At 45.1% G+C, this 23,896-nt stretch overlaps 1 protein-coding gene across 1 annotated transcript; it reads left to right on the top strand.

Annotated features, from left to right (window-relative positions):
- Positions 1-677: 677 nt before the first annotated feature.
- On the top strand, positions 678-23,768 carry srpk3 (SRSF protein kinase 3). Its single transcript, XM_079168059.1, has 17 exons — positions 678-808; positions 984-1,077; positions 10,241-11,067; positions 13,183-13,291; positions 13,400-13,487; positions 13,783-13,870; positions 14,063-14,169; positions 14,358-14,523; positions 16,447-16,472; positions 16,783-16,875; positions 19,226-19,277; positions 19,376-19,594; positions 20,418-20,515; positions 20,603-20,710; positions 21,071-21,140; positions 21,346-21,438; positions 21,534-23,768. The coding sequence occupies exons 1-17, from the start codon at positions 766-768 to the stop codon at positions 21,716-21,718; spliced, it is 2,466 nt and encodes an 821-aa protein (XP_079024185.1). The 5' UTR covers positions 678-765; the 3' UTR covers positions 21,719-23,768.
- Positions 23,769-23,896: the final 128 nt, after the last annotated feature.

The raw sequence follows: 23,896 nt of genomic DNA, 5'->3' as shown, positions 1-23,896 counted from the left end.
CATGGAACCATCATCCAATGAGATCTAGAGACAAGAAGGATCTCAACTCTTCACCAAGAAGATCAAAACAAAGAGGATCTAACTGATACCAATGAAGAGATGCTGATGAGGATAGATGTGCTGTATGCGCTCATGTGTCATGTACTATATATGTGTGTGTGTGTACATGTATGTGTAGATTACATATAGAACTAGGAGTTTGAATGTGTGTGAATGTGTGTGTGGCTCAGCATGGTGATCAGTGCAACATGTTGCCATGGTGACGTCATGAACACATCATGAGCTTCTTCAGCACCAGATAAACGTGATGAACAGCACGGCGTGCAGCGGCTTCCCCGATGTTCTCTCATCACCGACGCTGTTCAGACATGAAGCATCGCTCCACAGCGAGGCTGAAGCGTGTGGTGTTCAATGTCTGCTCCACAAGTCTGTAAATAAAGGATTCCTCGTCGCTCGAACAGGAAGTCATCGTGATGTGATGACGGATGTTGGCGATGTGGAAGAACTCTCTCCCTATAAAACGCTGATCTGACTAATATCCTCCTTCATCGATGGATCTCTGAGGAAGAGGAGCTGAGCTAATCCAGCTAACTGAAGCTAGCCTGCGCTGGAGCAGGTTCAAGTTTATGGATGTGTTGCTATGGTGATTTTGCCAAACTTGCTTCGAGGAACTGAAAAGCCTGACTTATGTAATCTCATCCTGAACATTATCCGGCTAACTCAGTTAGCCACGTACGAGGACCGGGGCCCAGGTGGTCATGAACAATGTTCAGAGGTTTATTAATAGAACGTTTCAGTGATAAACAAAGTAAGTATAACTTGAATAATGATGTTTACTAGTTAAAGGTCTCTAAGCTCTACTAATGCTGAAGGTTTAAGGTGTTAAAGCCATAAACAGTGACTAGTGTTGCTGTTAAAGGACTGTTGGTCATATTGACTTGATATAAATATGAAACGTTATAACGTTGTTGTTCCTCTCACAGCCGTCGCTGGAGGAACCGGGAACGCTGCCGCAACTGGAAAGAAGCACCGGAGGAGAGGAAAGAAACACCGTCGAGTCCGAACAGACGAGAACCGGTGTGTGTGTGTGTGTGTGTGTGTGTGTGTGTGTGTGTGTGTGTGTGTGTGTGTGTGTGTGTGTGTGTGTGTGTGTGTGTGTGTGTGTGTGTGTGTGTGTGTGTGTGTGTGATGGTATCAGATGGTATCAGAGGTCTGAAGGGGTTTAGATCATCGTCATTCACTGGATGGTGGTGATGATGATGACTCCTCCAGCTGACCTGGGATCTCTTGGTTCTATTGATTTGTTTGTTTAATTGTTAATCTATTGATTAGGCCAAGAGGTTCTCATTCATACAAAGTATCAAAACTATTGTTGTGGTATCGTATCCAACATCTCAGTAAACAAGAGAGCACCTGTCAATGTTTGTCTTTGTGCTAAGCTAGGCTAACAGTTTCCCCCTGCCTCCAGCCTTTGTGCTAAGCTAGCTGGTCTCTTACTGACAGAAACAGGTTTGGAATTCGGTCAAAGAGACGCAGCTCCAATAATAGAAGCAGAGAGTGAATCATGATCTCACACACACACACACACACACACACACACCTGCTCTTCATGAGTCATGGACAGTGTTGAGGTTTGACTGAGCTGCACTGAAATAGGTGTGTGTGTGTGTGTGTGTGTGTGTGTGTGTGTGTGTGTGTGTGTGTGTGTGTGTGTGTGTGTGTGTGTGTGTGTGTGTGTGTGTGTGTGTGTGTGTGTGTGTGTGTGTGTGTGTGTGTGTGTGTGTGTGTGTGTGTTCAGAAACCGTTTCTTGCCAATGTATGTTGCACATACAAGGAATTTGGTGCATAACATTAGACAATCAACACATTGCAAGAAATAGAAACATATTACATTTACAACAGAATATAATATAAAGTAAAGTGCACAACAAACGGATAACAGGACTATAAACAAGTATGATGAAGTGTAATGTAAAGTGTTTAAATGAAGAAACAGAGAAGGGGTGTGCAGGGGAGTGACCGGTAGGAGGTTGCCCTGAGGATGAAACTGTTGATGTGGCGTGAGGTCTTGGTCCTGATGGAGGTCTTGGTCTTGATGGAGGTCTTGGTCCTGATGGAGGTCTTGGTCCTGATGGACCGCAGCCTCCTACCAGATGGAAGGGGCTCCAACAGTTCGTGTCCAGGGTGAGAGGGGTCGGCTACAATCTTTCTTGCTCGCTTCAGGGTCCTTGAAGTGAACAAGTCCTGGAGGGACGGCAGATTGCAGCCAATCACCTTCTCAGCAGAGTGGATGATGCGCTGCAGCCTGCTCTTGTCCTTGGCAGTGGCTGCAGCGTACCAGACTGTGATGGAGGAGCAGAGGATGGACTCAATGATGGCTGTGTAGAAGTGCACCATCATTGTCTTTGGCAGGTTGAATTTCTTCAGCTGCCTCAGGAAGTACATCCTCTGCTGACTCACACAGGGTGATGGGGGCTGGTGGGGCTGCGTTCTTCCGGAAATCCACAACCATCTCCACTGTCTTTAGAGCGTTGAACTCTAGGTTGGTCAGACCGCACCAGGTCACCAGATGGTCAGTTTCCCACCTGTAGGCGGACTCATCTGCTGATACTATGCTGTATCGATTTTTTCCCCCACCCCTATTAATTAACGGCGACAATTATATTATCGCACGTTGACGCAGTTTTTATTAGGGCCCGAGCCGCCGACAACGTCGGGCCGGCGAAGGCCCTATTGAAATTGTAGGCGTTATTATTATTAGGGCCCGAGCCGCCGACAACGTCGGGCCGGCGAAGGCCCTATTGAAATTGTAGGGGTTCTTATTATTCCTATTCTGATTTTTATTTGTCGTCAATGAGCGCATATTTGGAGTATTGCCCATACCCAAAAACTCACCAAATTTTGCAGACTTGTCAGGTCTGGTGAAAATTTTCATATTATATAGGTTGCAAATATGCATTTAAAAAAATGGCTCTCTAGCGCCCCCTACAAGTCGCGCCGGCGACGCCCCTCGGCCAGTTTGTCCGATTGACTTGAAATTCAACACACATGTCCGAAACCACTAGATCTAAAAAAAAGCCTCTCAGACCCCTAAGCTCCGCCTACTTAGATTTTCCGCCATCTTGAATTTAGTGTAAAACACATCTTTGCAAACTCCTCCTACACGCTGGCTCCTATTGCTACCAAATTTTCTGTGGATCATTAGTGGATGTAGATCACTCAGATTTATCAAAAGCTTTTTGATATCTCTTTGCGTTGAAAAGATATGGACCAATGAACTTCTTAGGGGCGTGGCTTAATATCAATACACATAACTTCTCAACCCAGTGTCGAAAATTCACGAAACTTTCAGCATATGTGCACATCGCATACCGCAACATACCCTGAGATTTTTGTTGCATTCAACCAATAGGGGGCGCTACAGTAAACCCGCAAAGTTGTGTTTTTGGCCACTTTTCGCATTTTGCAGCCTTCGTATTTCAACGAACTCCTCCTAGAGCATTTATGCGATCGACTTCATATTTGTTCAGGGTGCTCTTAAGAGCTTTGTGATTAAAAATTATCAAAAGCTAGCGCTTTCGTTGAAGAACCTTGACGTGGCGTGGCGGCCATTTTGCATAATTTTTATGAAAAATCAAGTTGTTATAACTCTAAGGTACATTAACCAATACACACAAAACTTCTTGTGCATGAAGCCTCTTCAAGCATGAACACACACAAATTAAAAAAATTTCAATAACTCATAGCGCCACCTACTGGCTGAAGGCAATGTTTTTTTTTACACTTTCATTTATTCCTCCTAGCCACGTGACCCGATTAGTCTCAAATTGTGCTAGGATGGCTTTAAGACATTGATGAAGAATCGCCATAAGTATTGTGCGTTTTCGTTGAACGCTGTTGCCGTGGCGACGCATCGTTCGCCATGCAAAATTGAAGTTGTTATAACTCCAAGGTACATTATCCAATTTGCACAAAACTTCTTGTGCATGATGCCACTTCAAGCCTGAACATACCTGATTTGAAAAAATTCAAAAAACTCATAGCGCCACCTACTGGCTGAAGGAAATATGGTTCAATAGGTTAGGATGCTCAGAAATTCATGGGACTTTGCACAAGTGTCAAAGGCATCGGAAGAAATATGTGGTATGATTTTTGGCCTTGTCCGTTTTAAATTGCCTCTGTAGCGCCCCCTACAATATTTCAAAAGAGCAGCCCCGGCGCTACGTTTGAGCTACATGTACGAAACTTGGTGGGCACACGTATCCTGTGGAGACTTAAAAATAAGTCTCTTGGCACCGTGCTCTAAAACCTACCAGAAGTCGGCCATTTTGATTTCGGTGTCATTTTTTTTGGTGTCATTTTTCCATAGCATAGTAGGTTAGGATGCTCAAAAATTCATGGCACTTTGCACATGTGTCAAAGGCATCGGAAGAAATATGTGATATAGTTTTTAGGCTTGTTCGTTTTAAATTGCCTCTGTAGCGCCCCCTACAATATTTCAAAAGAGCAGCCCCGGCGCTACGTTTGAGCTACACGTACGAAACTGTGTAGGCGCACGTATCCTGCGGAGACTTAAAAATAAGTCTCTTGGCACCGTGCTCTAAAACCTACCAGAAGTCGGCCATTTTGATTTCGGTGTCATTTTTCCTCAGCATAGTACTATTTGCAAAGCATCGTTTCCAGCATCGGGCGGTCCCACGCGGGATCGACGACGTCTCGCTCGCGGACGCGCCGTCCCGCGGTCGCGGACGTTCTCCGACGCGCAGGCCGGAGTCCGCCGCCGGCCCCGACGCGCAAGGGAGGCGAGGGCCCGTTCATCACTGCTCGCAGTTTTAATTAGGGCCCGAGCCGCCGACAACGTCGGGCCGGCGAAGGCCCTATTGAGTTTCTAAGGGTTCTTATTATTATGATTCTTATATTTGTGGGGAATGAGCTAGTAGGGGCACTTGCCATGCATGAAAACTCACCAAATTTGCACACCTCTCAGGTCTGGTGGAGAAACTCTGCTGCGCAAGGTTGCATACTTGTGTGTAAAAAAATGGCTCTCTAGCGCCCCCTACAAGGCGGGCCGGCCACGCCCCTCGGCCAGTTTGTCCGATTGACTTGAAATTCGACACACATGTCCGAATCCGCTAGATCTAAAAAAAAGCCTCTCAGACCCCGAAACTGCGCCTGGAAAAATTTTCCGCCATCTTGAATTTAGTGTAAAACACATCTTTGCGAACTCCTCCTACACGCTGGCTCCGATTGCTACCAAATTTTCTGTGGATCATTATTGGATGTAGATCACTCAGATTTATCAAAAGCTTTTTGATATCTATTTGCGTTGAGAAGATATGGACCAATGAACTTCTTAGGGGCGTGGCTTAATATCAATTCACATAACTTCTCAACCCATTGTCGAAAATTCACGAAACTTTCAGCATATGTGCACATCGCATACCGCAACATACCCTGAGATTTTTGTTGCATTCAACCAATAGGGGGCGCTACAGTAAACCCGCAAAGTTGTGTTTTTTGGCACTTTTCGCATTTTGCAGCCTTCGTATTTTAACGAACTCCTCCTAGAGCATTTATGCGATCGACTTCATATTTGTTCAGGGTGCTCTTAAGACCTTTGTGATTAAAAATTATTAAAAGCTAGCGCTTTCGTCGAAGAACCTTGACGTGGCGTGGCGGCCATTTTGCATCATTTTTCTGAAAAATCAAGTTGTTATAACTCCAAGGTACATAATCCAATCCACACAAAACTTCTTGTGCATGATGCCACTTCAAGCCTGAACATACTTAAATTGAAAAAAATGAAATAACTCATAGCGCCACCTACTGGCTGAAGGAAATGTCATATTTTATACGTTTCTTTATTCCTCCTAGCCAGATGACCCGATTAGTCTCAAAATCAGTAAGGATAGTCTTAGGACATTGATGAAGAGCCATCATAAGTATTGTGTGTTTTCGTTGAACGCTGTTGCCGTGGCGACGCATCGTTCGCCATGCAAAATTGAAGTTGTTATAACTCAAAGGTACATTATCCAATTTGCACAAAACTTCTTGTGCATGATGCCACTTCAAGCTTGAACATACCTGATTTGAAAAAATTCAAAAAACTCATAGCGCCACCTACTGGCTAAAGGAAATTTGTTTCAGTAGGTTAGGATGCTCAAAAAATCATGGTACTTTGCACAAGTGTCAAAGGCATCGGAAGAAATATATGGAATGATTTTTGGCCTTATCCGTTTTAAATTGCCTCTGTAGCGCCCCCTACAATATTTCAAAAGAGCAGCCCCGGCGCTACGTTTGAGCTACATGTACGAAACTTGGTAGGCACATGTATCCTGTGGAGGCTTAAAAATAAGTCTCTTGGCACCATGCTCTAAAACCTACCGAAGTCGGCCATTTTGATTTTGGTGTCATTTTTCCATAGCATAGTAGGTGATGATGCTCAAAAATTCATGGCACTTTGCACATGTGTCAAAGGCATCGGAAGAAATATGTGATATGATTTTTAGGCTTGTTCGTTTTAAATTGCCTCTGTAGCGCCCCCTACAATATTTCAAAAGAGCAGCCCCGGCGCTACGTTTGAGCTACACGTACGAAACTGGGTAGGCGCACGTATCCTGCGGAGACTTAAAAATAAGTCTCTTGGCACCGTGCTCTAAAACCTACCAGAAGTCGGCCATTTTGATTTCGGTGTCATTTTTCCTCAGCATAGTACTATTTGCAAAGCATCGTTTCCGGCATCGGGCGGTCCCACGCGGGATCGACGACGTCTCGCTCGCGGACGCGCCGTCCCGCGGTCGCGGACGTTCTCCGACGCGCAGGCCGGAGTCCGCCGCCGGCCCCGACGCGCAAGGGAGGCGAGGGCCCGTTCATCACTGCTCGCAGTTTTAATTCTTCTTTTTATTTTTGCACTTTGGGAGTATTTTGGGGGTACTTGCGCTGCATGAAAACTCACCAAATTTGGCAGACTTGTCAGGTCTGGCGAAAATAGAGGTGTGATATAGGTGACATAAATGTGTGTAAAAAAATGGCTCTCTAGCGCCCCCTACAAAGCGGACCGGCGACGCCCCTCGGCCAGTTTGTCCGATTGACTTGAAATTCAACACACATGTCCTAATCCACTAGATCTAAAAAAAAGCCTCTCAGACCCCGAAAATGCGCATACTTAAATTTTCCGCCATTTTGAATTTAGTGAAAAACACATCTTTGCCAACTCCTCCCACACGCTGGCTCCGATTGCTACCAAAATTGCTGTGGATCATAATTGGATGTAGATCACTCAGATTTATGAAAAGCTTTTTGATATCTCTTTGCGTTAAGAAGATATGGACCAATGAACTTCCTAAGGGCGTGGCTTAATATCAATACACATAACTTCTCAACCCATTGTCGAAAATTCACGAAACTTTCAGCATATGTGCCCATCGCATACCGCAACATACCCTAAGATTTTTGTTGCATTCAACCAATAGGGGGCGCTACAGTAAACCCGCAAAGTTGTGTTTTTTGGCACTTTTCGCATTTTGCAGCCTTCGTATTTTAACGAACTCCTCCTAGAGCATTTATGCGATCGACTTCATATTTGTTCAGGGTGCTCTTAAGACCTTTGTGATTAAAAATTATTAAAAGCTAGCGCTTTCGTCGAAGAACCTTGACGTGGCGTGGCGGCCATTTTCCATCATTTTTCTGAAAAATCAAGTTGTTATAACTCCAAGGTACATAATCCAATCCACACAAAACTTCTTGTGCATGAGGCCACTTCAAGCCTGAACATACTTAAATTGAAAAAAATGAAATAACTCATAGCGCCACCTACTGGCTGAAGGAAATGTCATATTTTATACTTTTCTTTATTCCTCCTAGCCAGGTGACCCGATTAGTCTCAAAATCGGTAAGGATAGTCTTAGGACATTGATGAAGAGCCATCATAAGTATTGTGTGTTTTCGTTGAACGCTGTTGCCGTGGCGACGCATCGTTCGCCGTGCAAAATTGAAGTGGTTATAACTCCAAGGTACATTATCCAATTTGCACAAAACTTCTTGTGCATGATGCCACTTCAAGCCTGAACATACCTGATTTGAAAAAATTCAAAAAACTCATAGCGCCACCTACTGGCTGAAGGAAATTTGTTTCAGTAGGTTAGGATGCTCAAAAATTCATGGAACTTTGCACATGTGTCAAAGGCATCGGAAGAAGTATGTGGTATGATTTTTGGCCTTGTCCGTTTTAAATTGCCTCTGTAGCGCCCCCTACAATATTTCAAAAGAGCAGCCCCGGCGCTACGTTTGAGCTACATGTACGAAACTTGGTAGGCACACGTATCCTCTTGAGACTTAAAAATATGTCTCTTGGCACCATGCTCTAAAACCTACCGAAGTCGGCCATTTTGATTTTGGTGTCATTTTTCCATAGCATAGTAGGTTAGGATGCTCAAAAATTCATGGCACTTTGCACATGTGTCAAAGGCATCGGAAGAAATATGTGGTATGATTTTTGGCCTTGTCCGTTTTAAATTGCCTCTGTAGCGCCCCCTACAATATTTCAAAAGAGCAGCCCCGGCGCTACGTTTGAGCTACACGTACGAAACTCGGTAGGCGCGCGTATCCTGCGGAGACTTAAAAATAAGTCTCTTGGCACCGTGCTCTAAAACCTACCAGAAGTCGGCCATTTTGATTTCGGTGTCATTTTTCCTCAGCATAGTACTATTTGCAAAGCATCGTTTCCGGCATCGGGCGGTCCCACGCGGGATCGACGACGTCTCGCTCGCAGACGCGCAGTCCAGCGGTCGCGGACGTTCTCCGACGCGCAGGCCGGAGTCCGCCGCCGGCCCCGACGCGCAAGGGAGGCGAGGGCCCGTTCATCACTGCTCGCAGTTTTAATTTTTATTTTTATTAAGCGGACATTTTTAACACAAGAACCGGACAGCGAGCGGTGAACAGCAGTTTGTGTGGCATCACTTCCTTCTCTTCCTGTTTCCTTCCCCTACATTCCCCTGGGTCCTAAGTCCCTCCATGTACAGCTTCTTATCACCCTCTATGTACCAACGTACATTTATAACAAACACCACACATATTACACAGTAATAAGCGTTGCATAGTGTCTGACCAAAATAGCAAAAAATAAATGATTCATTTAAATTATTTCTTTAGAGTTTTTAAAGTGTTTTGTTTGTAATATGTATAATAATCATATCATTTAGTTATCGCTATACTGAGAATTTAACAAACATAAAAACATGACGTAGATAGGTTTGCAGTTTTCAAGATGTATATTTAAATTCATCTCTGACACACATGAAGATAAAGTTGTGAACACGCTGAATATCTATTATCAGGATTATTATAACTGTGTTATAACTGCTACTGTGTGAAGAGAATACTGCTGTTAACAAGAACCTGATGAGTTTAAAGTGTTTGCAAACCAAATGTTATTTCCCTTTTGTTCATATAGCAGTATAAAGTGCACAATACACAACTTTTGAATTAATTATTGAACTTTGCGCATAAAATTGCGATTAATCTCGATTAGAAATTGTAATCGTTGCCCAGCACTACTTTAAACATGTAGATAACATAGATTATACGTCTTTAAACATGTAGATAACACAGAACATTATATGTCTTTAAACATGTAGATAACATAGATTATACGTCTTTGAACATGTAGATAGCGGATTATACGTCTTTAAACATGTAGATAACAGAGAACATTATATGTCTTTAAACATGTAGATAACATAGATTATACGTCTTTAAACATGTAGATAACACAGAACATTATATGTCTTTAAACATGTAGATAACATAGATTATACGTCTTTGAACATGTAGATAGCGGATTATACGTCTTTAAACATGTAGATAACAGAGAACATTATATGTCTTTAAACATGTAGATAACATAGATTATACGTCTTTGAACATGTAGATAGCGGATTATACGTCTTTAAACATGTCGATAACAGAGAACATTATACGTCTTTAAACATGTAGATAACATAGATTATACATCTTTAAACATGTAGATAACCTCTTGAAGACATTCTTAGTGTTGACCCTAACTGAGATAAACAAGACCCCGCCCACTTTATCACCGCCACACAGCCGACCAATCATTGAATGAGGAGGCTGCTGGTCAGATTGGCTGTTTTTTAATGTTACAAAAGCAGACGTTATATAATCTACATGTTTTCGGTTCTTCGTATAGGGTTCTTGTGTAATACCTGGTTCTCTGTTTCAGGCCTGATGACCTCTGTGACCTTCAGAGTCTCAATGCCAACGGCAGAGTCTCTCCATCACCTCAGCAGAGTTACCCACAATCTACCCTGCTGCCAGCCCCAAATACTTCATCACAACAAGCCCTAACATGTACTGAAGAGGTCCACGAATCCACTACAGCACCCCAACAGACTCATCCACGCACCCCCACGTTACCCACTGAGACCCCCAAGGGTCTCCCTCCATCCCTCTCACCTCCTCCCCAGAACACCCTCCAGACCCCCCCACCCCATGTAGCACACTTAGTCCAAAACACCCACCCAACAGCGCCATTGACGCCTTCGATTTTTCGCCAATCACCTCCAACTGTTAACCAAAATATTACCCAGAATCTCTCCAAATCTCCTCATAGAACTCTTGGAAAGGTTGATCAGAGTCCGCCTGAAGGCCAAACTGATCCCTCCAAACTGCCTCCAGTCTTATCACACAATATTACCCACAATACCTCTGAATCAAAGTCACTTCCTGCCCAGCTTTCTGCCAAAGCTCCTCCCAGCTCTCAGTTAAGCCCCTCCCACCCAGACCCCTTCCTGCTGACCTCAGTGACCTTCACCTCCAGTGTCTCCTCACATCTCTACACCTCCACCTGCTCGTCGGCCTCCTTCCTCTGCTCCCTCGACTCTCTGAGCCCCCACATTGGTCTGCCTCCCGTGATGTCATCAGCCACCCCACATATGACCACGCCCCCTTTAACTCTGAGCCCGCCCCCTCCGGAGCTAACCCCGCCCCCTGCACAGCTGCTGGGCTCTGATGATGAGGAGCAGGAAGACCCTTCAGATTATTGCAAAGGTGAGTTTGTTTTCTGATTCATCCAAGAAAACATGATTGAAAACATGAAATGAATCCCAAAAAAATTGCTGAAAATACAGAAATGGGAGACCACCTGTCTGATAAATGTTGAAGACCAGAAGCATTAAACTGCATTGCTAAAAACCCTTCTAGTTGAAATGTCTAAATGGCAGACTTGGAAGCTAAACTGTATTATCTAAAGAAGCTAAAAGCTGAATTACAATGCAAGGAAAAGCTTGAAGCTAAACGATTTTACTGTCAAAGTAATAGTAGTAAAAGTAGTATTAGTAGTGGTAGTAATAGTAGTAGAAGTAGTAGAACTAGTAGTAATAGCAGTAGTAGTGATCGTAGTAGAAGTATTAGTAGTACTGGTATTATAGTAGTAGTATTGGTAGTAGCATTAATAACAGTAGTAGTAGTAGTAGTGGTCGTAGTAGTAGTTCATACAAAAGTAGTATTAGTAGTAATAGCATTTGTAGTAGCATTTGCAGTACAATAATTATTATTATTATTATAATAATAATAATTATTGTAATAATATAATAATAAATAATAATAATAGTTTTAGTAGTAGTTGCAGTAATAGTAGTAGCAATGACAGTTGTAGTAGAAGTGGTAGTTGTAGTAGAAGTATTATTAGTAGTATCAGTAGTCGTAGTATTAGTATTGGCAGTAGCATGAATAGTAGTAGTAGTAGTTGTAGTATTAGCAGTAGTCGTAGTAATACTATTGGTGGTAGCAGTAATAGTAGCAACAGCAGAAGCTGTATTAGTAGTAATACGAGAAATATTAGCAGCAGTAGTAGTAGTTGTCGCAGTATTAGTAAAAGCATTAAGTATTTCAACAAAAAGCCTCATTTTGAGCTTAAAGTCTAAATACAGTTTATCCATGGGGCTTTTATTTTGAAAGGGTGGGGCTGGATGGGGGAGAGAGGAGACAAGCATTTCATCACAAGCATTTCAGTTAGATTGCACTCTGTGGGGCTTTTATTTTGAAATGGGGGGGGGGTGAAAGGGGGAAAGTCCTCTAAAAATCTCTAAGACCTGAATGAGAGAGAGAGAGAGAGAGAGAGAGAGAGAGAGAGAGAGAGAGAGAGAGAGAGAGAGAGAGAGAGAGAGAGAGAGAGAGAGAGAGAGAGAGAGAGAGAGAGAGAGAGAGAGAGAGAGAGAGAGAGAGAGAGATGGACTGAGTGTGAGAGAGACAGGCAGGCAGACAAGAGGAGGTCTAACAATCTTACCCTAAATATCTCCAAGTCATGTGTGTCTGTGTGTTTATCAACTTCACTAATTAGCTCAATCACAAACACCTGTGTGCCTGCTGTCTTTACATGGAGATAAAACTGTGAAACACCCGTCAAACAAATCCTCAAAACCCCCATTCATCAACAGATCATGTGAAAATTGTGTCTGTAGTGTAAAAAATGTGGCTTCACTGGCGATGTAGAAATAGGGTACCGTTGTCTGTGCAAGATTTTTTTGAAGTCTGAATTAACATTGGTCTCTATGGAGCAGAAAGTTGGTTTTCCTCTCAATTAAAGGCTGTTGTGCCAAATGTGTAAATCTGTGGGATTCCACAGTCATTTGTCTACGACAAGGACACGATTAGCTACTCCATCCAAAAATGATGCATGAAGAGTGAAAATTGTGGAGTCCATGGCAAAATAGAAATATTTTTTTCACAAGATTCTGAAGCTGCTCTTCACTCTAGCGATGACATCACGCACTCTGAGCTGCGCAATACACACCCATTATAAAGTCAGAAAAGGACTGAAAAAATCATAAAAGTTAAATTGCTACAGTTGAAAAAGTGTAAAGGATATCAAAAAGCATCATACAGTAAATAGCTCAACGTTTTGTCAACATTTTAAAGTTGAAATGGTGTCTGTAGCTGAAAGTATGAGGGAGAAGAAGGCTTTTAAAGTTGAAGAAGTTTAAGAGGATTTGAAGATTTTATCCATAGAGATCCTAGAGAATATTGCACAAAGCATAATAATTCAAAAAGCACAAGAGGTAGAAACAAGAAAAGTTGCTGAAACAGCATTCCAACAATTAATACTCTTGATTAAGGACAACCCACGAGTTATAGCGTTGTGTACCTGTGCTGTCTGTGTTGCAGGTGGTTACTACCCGGTGAAGATCGGTGACTTGTTTAATGGAAGGTACCATGTGGTCAGGAAACTGGGCTGGGGACATTTTTCTACCGTCTGGCTCTGCTGGGATCTGCAGTACGAATCTCATCTTGTTTAAAAATAGTTTGATGTCTGGTATCTACTTTATTTCTGCACTCGTTCTGTTAGAATTCTGTCACATCCGCTGACTCTGTCTGTTTTTAGGAGGAAACGTTTTGTGGCGCTGAAGGTGGTGAAGAGCGCTCCACATTACACCGAGACGGCTCTGGACGAGATCAAGCTGCTCCGATGTGTGAGTACATGTGTGAGGGTCCCCATCCAGGTCTGTGTGAGGGTCCCCATCCAGGTCTGTGTGAGGGTCCCCATCCAGGTCTGTGTGAGGGTCCCCATCCAGGTCTGTGTGAGGGTCCCCATCCATGAGCTGTGGACCAGTAACAACCTCCAGGGCTGCAGAGAAATGTTTCCATTTGGATAAAAAGCTGAATGATAATCTTAAAACTGTTGTGGTGACGACGTTGAACTGGTTTCAGTCTGTAATGGTTTTGAATTAAACAGGTTTCACAGGTAACAGGTCTGTTTGTGTACAGGTGAGAGACAGTGACCCCTCTGACCCCTACAGAGAAACCATCGTCCAGCTGATAGACGACTTCAAGATCTCTGGAGTCAACGGAATCCGTATCCTTCATCATTACCTGTCTGTCTACCTGTCTGTCTACCTGTCTGTCTACCTGTCTGTCTACCTGTCTGTCTACCTGCCTGTCTACCTGTCTGTCTACCTGTCTGTCTACCTGTCTGTCTACCTGCCTGTCTACCTGTCTGTCTACCTGTCTGTCTTCGTCAGTCAGTAGTTTCCTCAGCCTTTCTCAGATGTCTGTATGGTTCTGGAGGTTTTGGGTCATCAGCTGTTAAAATGGATCATTAAGTCGAACTACATGGGACTTCCTCTGATCTGCGTCAAGACCATCATCAGACAGGTAACACACACACACACACACACCTGACAACAGTCTACAGGTAACACACACACCTGACTACAGTCCACAGGTAACACACACACACACACACACACACACACACACACACCTGACTACAGTCTACAGGTAACACCTGACCGCGTTTGACCCTGACTTCTGTGACCTCTGACCTGTCCCTTGTGCGACAGGTGCTGCAGGGTCTGGACTACCTCCACACTAAGTGTAAGATCATCCACACTGATATCAAACCAGAGAACATCCTATTGGACGTTGATGAGGTCTACATCAGGAGATTGGCAGCTGAGGCAACCATCTGGCAGAGAGCTGGGGCCCCGCCCCCTTCCGGGTCATCAGGTGAGGATCAGCTATGTGATTGGTCAGAAAAGTGAATCCAGTGATCACATGGACTCCAGACCCTTTTGATGTAGTGATGTAGACTCTCTTTAGAGTCACATAGATGTGTTACTGGTAGCTGTTCAGACTGTCTGTCTGCTTCTCTTCTCTCTTTTTACACAGTTCTTACCTGTCTGTCTAACTATCTGACTACATGTCTGTCTGTCTGTCTCTCTGTCTAACTATCTGACTACATGTCTGTCTGTCTGACTGTCTACCTGACAGTGGTGGGCCGTGCATTTTATACCTGAAACACCACCTAATGACCTCATGATGGCGCCACAGCTAGGAGTTTAACAATACACGTATTTGTATTAAACCGTTCGGTACGAGGCTTACAAACCGAACGAATACATTTGAATAATACTCGTGCATTTGGAAAATGCAGAAGCTTAAATTGTGGGAAATATGTTTTCGGTGGACTGCGCTCACGTAGGAGACAACGGACTGTGACCTCTGAACCCGGAAGAAAAAATGCTGCCCCGAACTTCTGAGAGGCTAGGCTAACTAGCTTAACAAACACTAACTCCGCGCATGACGGGATGCTTCATAATTAACGGACAATGCATATAGTCCAAATCTATATAATTAACACAATGACAACAACAAACTCACAAGAACCCGTCACATATATTCATATGACAACAAAGCAACAAATCAATCCAGCAACACAGCAACAACAAGTGTTCTGCTACACACTCCAGGGATATGAAAGAACAAACACAGTTGACTTACCAAATGCTGTTCACTTAAAGACAAACTCCATCCTCCTTTCTTGTTGACAAAGAGTTTAATCTCACGGTTAAATCCCAACTCACTAATCCGTTTCTCCTCCTTCAGACATTGAGTGTTAAAAAACAAAGCTAGGTAAAAAAATAAATAATCTACTGTCACGACCTGGCTCTGACGGCCATGAGCTAAATCAGGGAGACGCAGACAGTTGACCAACGGTAACACATTTATTAGCCCTGACAAAAGATCTAACAATAATGGTGGTCGTGAACAGGGTGATAGGAAGGCGCCCAGGTTGCCAGGAAGGCGGAGCCTTATAGCGGGAACGCACCGGGCCCAGGTGCCTCCACTCAGTACGATCACCGCCTCTGGTACCTGCTGGTTAAAGGGACAAAACACGTAACCCAGATAGGGAACCGTCACATCTACACCAAGCAAAATGCAAAACATTTCATAATTTCTTCCATATCTTTCAATTTGAACTCTTACTACTCAGACTAAGACTCTGATGTTAAGTTTTGTTTCACAATAGTCACGTGCTCGCCCACTGACCAATCACAGCTCACGCTGCACCTCACTGCAGAGCTGCACCTGAAAACTGAGCTGTGTGTTAATGCTGACGTAGCTGTAGGCCAGCTAGCAGCTCTGACACGTCAAAGATACGCCCAACATGTCAAACTAAAGATCTGATTGGTTGAACACTATGACGATCAACAACATCGTCCCCATTCACTTAACCTGCACATGGATTCACTGGTGAGTCTGCAGGCCTGGGGCCTCTCTTCTACCTAGAGACACAGAGGTGAACTCTGATTGGATCAAAGCTCTACTTAAAACAAGCTGCACTGAAGCAGAGCAGCTGAGGAACACAGTAGCTGTGCAATGAGAACATAAGATATTGGGGAAAATATTTATATAAATTATAATACATGTAGTGTATTTAAGAAAACGTATTAAATTATAAAATAGCTCTAACTGTGTGATTGTGTTTAGGCCAGCAGAGGAGGCTTTGCAGGCCCTGACGGCCACTACTGGTATCTGTCTCTCTGACTTGTCTGTTTTTTCTTTTCAAACTTTATTTCCTGTTTCTGATATGATCTTCCTGTCTCTCTCCCTCCCTGTCTGTCTGCCTCTACGTGTCTCTTTTTCTAGTTAGCACGGCTCCCAGAGATCGACAGGTAAGTGTCCAGGTGTGATGCTGTGTTCTCATTGGTTATTTATATCATAGTGACAACTTGTTTCAGGATTCTTCACCCGCAACATAAATACATCCCAGTACAACACACACTCTACATCCTGTGATGGTGACATCACTGGTTTGATGATGTCATTTTCTTTGTTTCTTTCAAATATAGACAAAATATAAAGTAGAAACTGTGTGTGTGTGTGTGTGTGTGTGTGTGTGTGTGTGTGTGTGTGTGTGTGTGTGTGTGTGTGTGTGTGTGTGTGTGTGTGTGTGTGTGTGTGTGTGTGTGTGTGTGTGTGTAGGTCGGTAAGCTGTCTAAGAATAAGAACAAGAAGATGAAGAGGAAAGCTAAACGTCAACATAGACTGTTGGAGGAGAGACTAGTGGACATACAGGTACTGTAATACTACTGTCATAGTATTGTCATAGTACTGTAGTAGTACTGTAATACTACTGTCATAGCTCTGTTATAGCTCTGTAATAGTTCTTTCACCATCTATAAGATCCGTTCCAGTTCTGTTATACTACAAACATGACCATCGTGTGAAGCTGTAAACTCAGATATCTTCAGCTCCCTGTTGGCCTCGTGGGGAAACGTTGATACCGAATCCTCCAAAACATCTGGTCCTCCGAACCCCAAAAACCTCTGAGACTTGAGACCAGATGGAGCAGGATGGTTGTGTGGAACTTCCAAGGTGGAACCCTTTAAAGCCCTCCTGTGGGTGCTGGTTGAGGAGCTGGTTGCTGGTTGAGGAGCTGGTTGCTGGTTGAGGAGCTCGGTGCTGGTTGAGGAGCTGGGTGCTGGTTGAGGAGCTCGGTGCTGGTTGAGGAGCTGGGTGCTGGTTGAGGAGCTGGGTGCTGGTTGAGGAGCTGGGTGCTGGTTGAGGAGCTGGTTGCTGGTTGAGGAGCTGTGGGTGCTGGTTGAGGAGCTGGTTGCTGGTTGAGGAGCTGTGGGTGCTGGTTGAGGAGCTGGTTGCTGGTTGAGGAGCTGGTTGCTGGTTGAGGAGCTGGTTGCTGGTTGAGGAGCTGTGGTTGCTGGTTGAGGAGCTGGGTGCTGGTTGAGGAGCTGGGTGCTGGTTGAGGAGCTGGGTGCTGGTTGAGGAGCTGGTTGCTGGTTGAGGAGCTGTGGGTGCTGGTTGAGGAGCTGGTTGCTGGTTGAGGAGCTGTGGGTGCTGGTTGAGGAGCTGGTTGCTGGTTGAGGAGCTGGTTGCTGGTTGAGGAGCTGGTTGCTGGTTGAGGAGCTGTGGTTGCTGGTTGAGGAGCTGGGTGCTGGTTGAGGAGCTGGGTGCTGGTTGAGGAGCTGGTTGCTGGTTGAGGAGCTGGTTGCTGGTTGAGGAGCTGGTTGCTGGTTGAGGAGCTGTGGTTGCTGGTTGAGGAGCTGTGGGTGCTGGTTGAGGAGCTGGTTGCTGGTTGAGGAGCTGTGGGTGCTGGTTGAGGAGCTGGTTGCTGGTTGAGGAGCTGTGGGTGCTGGTTGAGGAGCTGGTTGCTGGTTGAGGAGCTGGTTGCTGGTTGAGGAGCTGTGGGTGCTGGTTGAGGAGCTGGTTGCTGGTTGAGGAGCTGTGGGTGCTGGTTGAGGAGCTGGTTGCTGGTTGAGGAGCTGGTTGCTGGTTGAGGAGCTGGTTGCTGGTTGAGGAGCTGTGGTTGCTGGTTGAGGAGCTGTGGGTGCTGGTTGAGGAGCTGGTTGCTGGTTGAGGAGCTGTGGGTGCTGGTTGAGGAGCTGGTTGCTGGTTGAGGAGCTCGGTGCTGGTTGAGGAGCTGGGTGCTGGTTGAGGAGCTGGGTGCTGGTTGAGGAGCTGGGTGCTGGTTGAGGAGCTGGTTGCTGGTTGAGGAGCTGTGGGTGCTGGTTGAGGAGCTGGTTGCTGGTTGAGGAGCTGTGGGTGCTGGTTGAGGAGCTGGTTGCTGGTTGAGGAGCTGGTTGCTGGTTGAGGAGCTGGTTGCTGGTTGAGGAGCTGGTTGCTGGTTGAGGAGCTGTGGTTGCTGGTTGAGGAGCTGGGTGCTGGTTGAGGAGCTGGGTGCTGGTTGAGGAGCTGGGTGCTGGTTGAGGAGCTGGTTGCTGGTTGAGGAGCTGTGGGTGCTGGTTGAGGAGCTGGTTGCTGGTTGAGGAGCTGTGGGTGCTGGTTGAGGAGCTGGTTGCTGGTTGAGGAGCTGGTTGCTGGTTGAGGAGCTGGTTGCTGGTTGAGGAGCTGTGGTTGCTGGTTGAGGAGCTGGGTGCTGGTTGAGGAGCTGGGTGCTGGTTGAGGAGCTGGTTGCTGGTTGAGGAGCTGGTTGCTGGTTGAGGAGCTGGTTGCTGGTTGAGGAGCTGTGGTTGCTGGTTGAGGAGCTGTGGGTGCTGGTTGAGGAGCTGGTTGCTGGTTGAGGAGCTGTGGGTGCTGGTTGAGGAGCTGGTTGCTGGTTGAGGAGCTGTGGGTGCTGGTTGAGGAGCTGGTTGCTGGTTGAGGAGCTGGTTGCTGGTTGAGGAGCTGTGGGTGCTGGTTGAGGAGCTGGTTGCTGGTTGAGGAGCTGTGGGTGCTGGTTGAGGAGCTGGTTGCTGGTTGAGGAGCTGGTTGCTGGTTGAGGAGCTGGTTGCTGGTTGAGGAGCTGTGGTTGCTGGTTGAGGAGCTGTGGGTGCTGGTTGAGGAGCTGGTTGCTGGTTGAGGAGCTGTGGGTGCTGGTTGAGGAGCTGGTTGCTGGTTGAGGAGCTGGTTGCTGGTTGAGGAGCTGTGGGTGCTGGTTCAACATCTAACATGTTTCCTCCTGTGTGTTCAGAAGATGGAGGAGGAGGACGGTGTGATCCAGTCTGACGACACAGACGCTAACTGTGAGCACTCATGATGTGTATTTTCTATGTTTCAGTATCGCAGTATACAAGTTCTACTGCAGTACAATACATGTAAACATGTACTCCTTTGCTCTCAGGCTCTCTGGTCATCAACGGCAACACTTCCTGCTCTACAGCCAACAGCAAAGCGAGCTCAGACTCCACCTGTTCCTGGTTGGACGACGGGTGTAATGGCCACGCCCCCGGCCGGTTCTCCAGCCCCGCCTCCGGCCTATCGGGCTTCTCCAGCTCTGTGATGTCAGCGACGTCTGAATCAACACTTTCTACTCAGTCAGGATACTCGAGTGGACGAGATGGTGAGAAAATACTGTGGAGTATACTACAGTATCTACAGTACACACAGTATATATACAGATAAACTACAGTATCTACAGTACACACAGTATATATACACAGAGATAAACTACAGTATACAGTACACACAATATATATACATACAGATAAACTACAGTATATACAGTACACACAGTATATATACGCACAGATAAACTACAGTATATACAGTACACACAATATATATACATACAGATAAACTACAGTATATACAGTACACACAATATATATACATACAGATAAACTACAGTATATACAGTACACACAATATATATACATACAGATAAACTACAGTATATACAGTACACACAGTATATATACACAGAGATAAACTACAGTATATACAGTACACACAGTATATATACACACAGATAAACTACAGTATATACAGTACACACAGTATATATACACACAGATAAACTACAGTATATACAGTACACACAGTATATATACACACAGATAAACTACAGTATATACAGTACACACAATATATACACAGAGATAAACTGCAGTATCTACAGTACACACAGTATATATACACAGAGATAAAGTACATTATATACAGTACACACAGTATATATACACAGAGATAAACTGCAGTATCTACAGTACACACAGTATATATACACAGAGATAAAGTACATTATATACAGTACACACAATATATACACAGAGATAAACTGCAGTATATATAGTACACAGATACAATATAATACAGTGATATAATTTAAATAAGTCATAATAATAATATAGTAATATTATGATCATGATGTATTTGTGTTTCAGTGTTCAGCGCCTCAGACTTCGTCCTCAGTCCTCTGGATCCTCAGAACGGAAACAAGCTCAGAGTGAAGATCGCTGATTTAGGAAATGCATGCTGGGTGGTGAGTCATCTTCATCACTCCTCTTCCTCTGTAGAGTCATTATGAACCAATCAGACGTCTCTTTCTCTCCCTTTGTCTCTCATCCAGCACAAGCACTTCACAGAGGACATTCAGACCAGACAGTACAGAGCTCTGGAGGTTCTGATTGGAGCAGAGTACGGACCACCTGCTGACATCTGGAGCACCGCCTGCATGGTACACACACACACACACACACACACACACACACACACACACACACACACACACACACACACACACACACACACACTCTCTCTGCAGGTCTTGGTATCAGTAGACCCGATAGATGTTTTATTGGTCTGTCATGTGTGGCTCATGGTGTATGTTGTTTGGGTGTACCATCGATGTCTCGGTGTACTGACGGGGTTTGTGTATTGGTGTATTGGTGTATTGATGTATTGGTGTATTGGTGTATTGATGTATTGATGTATTGATGTATTGGTGTATTGGTGTATTGGTGTATTGGTGTATTGATGTATTGATGTATTGATGTATTGGTGTATTGATGTATTGATGTATTGATTGATGTTTCAGGCCTTTGAGTTGGCGACAGGAGATTACCTCTTTGAACCTCATTCAGGAGAAGATTACACCAGAGACGAAGGTACTACACATTATAATACTAGGTACTACACATTATAATACTAGGTACTACACATTATAATACTAGATATAGTACTATAGTAATAGTACTAGAAACACGACTGAAGTCTACACTAGTATTACACTCAGCATAAAGGTACAACTCATAACAGTGCTGCTGTGTACTAGCAAGTACTTCAGTGTGTATTTTTATTATTTGTGTTCAGATCACATCGCTCACGTCATCGAGCTGCTTGGGCCGATTCCTCTGCCCTTCGCTTTGTCTGGCAGGTACTCCAGAGAGTACTTCGATAGGAGAGGTGAGACAGTCTGTCTGTGTGCTCACCTGTGTGCTCCCGTCTCACCCGTGTGCTCACCTGTGTGCTCCCGTCTCACCTCTGTGCTCCCGTCTCAGGTGAGCTGCGTCACATCTCCAGCCTGAAGCCGTGGGGTCTGTTTGAGGTTCTGTTGGAGAAGTACGAGTGGCCTCTGGACCAGGCGGCTCAGTTCAGTGACTTCCTGTTGACCATGTTGGAGCTGCAGCCGGAACGCAGAGCGACTGCAGCGCAATGTCTGCAGCACGCATGGCTGCTCACATAGACACTCACTGATGTACACACAATGAACTACACACACATAGACACTCACTGATGTACACACAATGAACTACACACACATAGACACTCACTGATGTACACACAATGAACTACACACACATAGACACTCACTGATGTACACACAATGAACTACACACACATAGACACTCACTGATGTACACACAATGAACTACACACACAGACACTATCTGATGTACACACAATGAACTACACACACATAGACACTGATGTACACACAATGAACTACACACACATAGACACTCACTGATGTACACACAATGAACTACACACACAGACACTATCTGATGTACACACAATGAACTACACACACATAGACACTCACTGATGTACACACAATGAACTACACACACAGACACTATCTGATGTACACACAATGAACTACACACACATAGACACTCACTGATGTACACACAATGAACTACACACACAGACACTATCTGATGTACACACAATGAACTACACACAGACACTCACTGATGAGGTTATACATTTGTCAGAGTTGATTTCATGTGAAGAGGGAAGTTATCACCTCCGCTGATATTTAAATGTTTTATTTATTTGGTAAGTTATCCTGACAATCGATTGATCTATGGGTCTGGTCGGTCGGGTCTGTCGGCCCCGGTGTTAACGTCGGTCCGGGTGTTAACGTCCGGGTGTAACGTCGGGGTGTTAACGTCCGGGTGTAACGTCGGGGTGTTAACGTCGGTCCGGGTGTAACGTCGGTCCGGGTGTAACGTCGGTCCGTGTGTAACGTCGGTCCGGGTGTAACGTCGGTCCGGGTGTAACGTCGGCCCGTGTGTAACGTCGGGGTGTTAACGTCCGGGTGTAACATCGGGGTGTTAACGTCCGGGTGTAACGTCGGTCCGGGTGTAACGTCGGGGTGTTAACGTCCGGGTGTAACATCGGGGTGTTAACGTCCGGGTGTAACGTCCAGGTGTAACGTCGGTCCGGGTGTTAACGTCGGTCCGGGTGTAACGTCGGGGTGTAACGTCTGGGTGTAACGTCGGTCCGGGTGTAACGTCGGTCCGGGTGTAACGTCGGGGTGTAACGTCCGGGTGTAACGTCCGGGTGTTAACGTCGGTCCGGGTGTAACGTCGGGGTGTAACGTCCGGGTGTAACGTCGGGGTGTTAACGTCCGGGTGTAACGTCGGGGTGTTAACGTCCGGGTGTAACGTCGGTCCGGGTGTAACGTCGGGGTGTTAACGTCCGGGTGTAACATCGGGGTGTTAACGTCCGGGTGTAACGTCGGTCCGGGTGTTAACGTCGGTCCGGGTGTAACGTCGGGGTGTAACGTCGGGGTGTTAACGTCGGTCCGGGTGTAACGTCTGGGTGTAACGTCGGTCCGGGTGTAACGTCGGTCCGGGTGTAACGTCGGTCCGGGTGTAACGTCCGGGTGTAACGTCCGGGTGTTAACGTCGGTCCGGGTGTAACGTCGGGGTGTAACGTCCGGGTGTAACGTCGGGGTGTTAACGTCGGTCCGGGTGTAACGTCCGGGTGTAACGTCGGTTGGTCCGGGTGTAACTTCCCTCCTTCTGAAATCAGTTTCTGAAGTTTGTTTCTGTTGTAACTGATGATTTCCTGCAGATTTCTGAAACTGATCTTTGGTTCTGTCTTTTATTCTTGTTTCTTTGATTTTACTGATTTTCTGAATTCTGCTGTTTCTGTTGAATTGTGCTGAGTTTGTATTTTACAGACTTCCTGTTATTGTTTATTGATCAGAGACTTGTATGATGAAGACTTGTGGTTTAGATGAGCACACTGTAGCCTCCGTAGAGCAGCTTCTCACTGACTGTTGATATAGTTTGTATTGACCTCTGTAGCTCAAACCTGACCTGTCCACCTGCTCTCACCTGTTTCTATGTTCATGTAATAAATAGTGCCTTAAAATGACCCCGGAACCCCCTCTTCCTGTCAGAGGTACATCACCAGTGACATCACCAGACATTAATGTTTTTATATTTCTTTTTTTGTGTGGACTATTTCTTCTTGTGAAAATAAAGATGAAAGCTCGAGATGTTTGCTTTGACCTCTCTGCATCAGTTCATCTTGGAGGAGAGATTATCCGTCTACAACCGTAAATGACATTTAGAGAACCACGAACAAAAACCCTGTTTTTACCCATTTTTGAAACATCAATCGA

The sequence above is a fragment of the Pholis gunnellus genome (assembly GCF_910591455.1).
Source record: "Pholis gunnellus genome assembly, chromosome: 2".
NCBI classification, from domain to species: domain Eukaryota; kingdom Metazoa; phylum Chordata; class Actinopteri; order Perciformes; family Pholidae; genus Pholis; species Pholis gunnellus.
This window is presented reverse-complemented; position numbering and strand designations above follow the sequence as displayed.

Excerpts from the sequence above, each read along its gene's own strand:
- srpk3 (XM_079168059.1), top strand. The coding sequence starts at position 766 with ATGTTCAGAGGTTTATTAATAGAACGTTTCAGTGATAAACAAA. Across the intron at positions 19,278-19,375 it reads TGACGACACAGACGCTAACT|GCTCTCTGGTCATCAACGGC; the intron begins GTGAGCACTCAT and ends CTTTGCTCTCAG. Across the intron at positions 21,439-21,533 it reads AGAGTACTTCGATAGGAGAG|GTGAGCTGCGTCACATCTCC; the intron begins GTGAGACAGTCT and ends CTCCCGTCTCAG.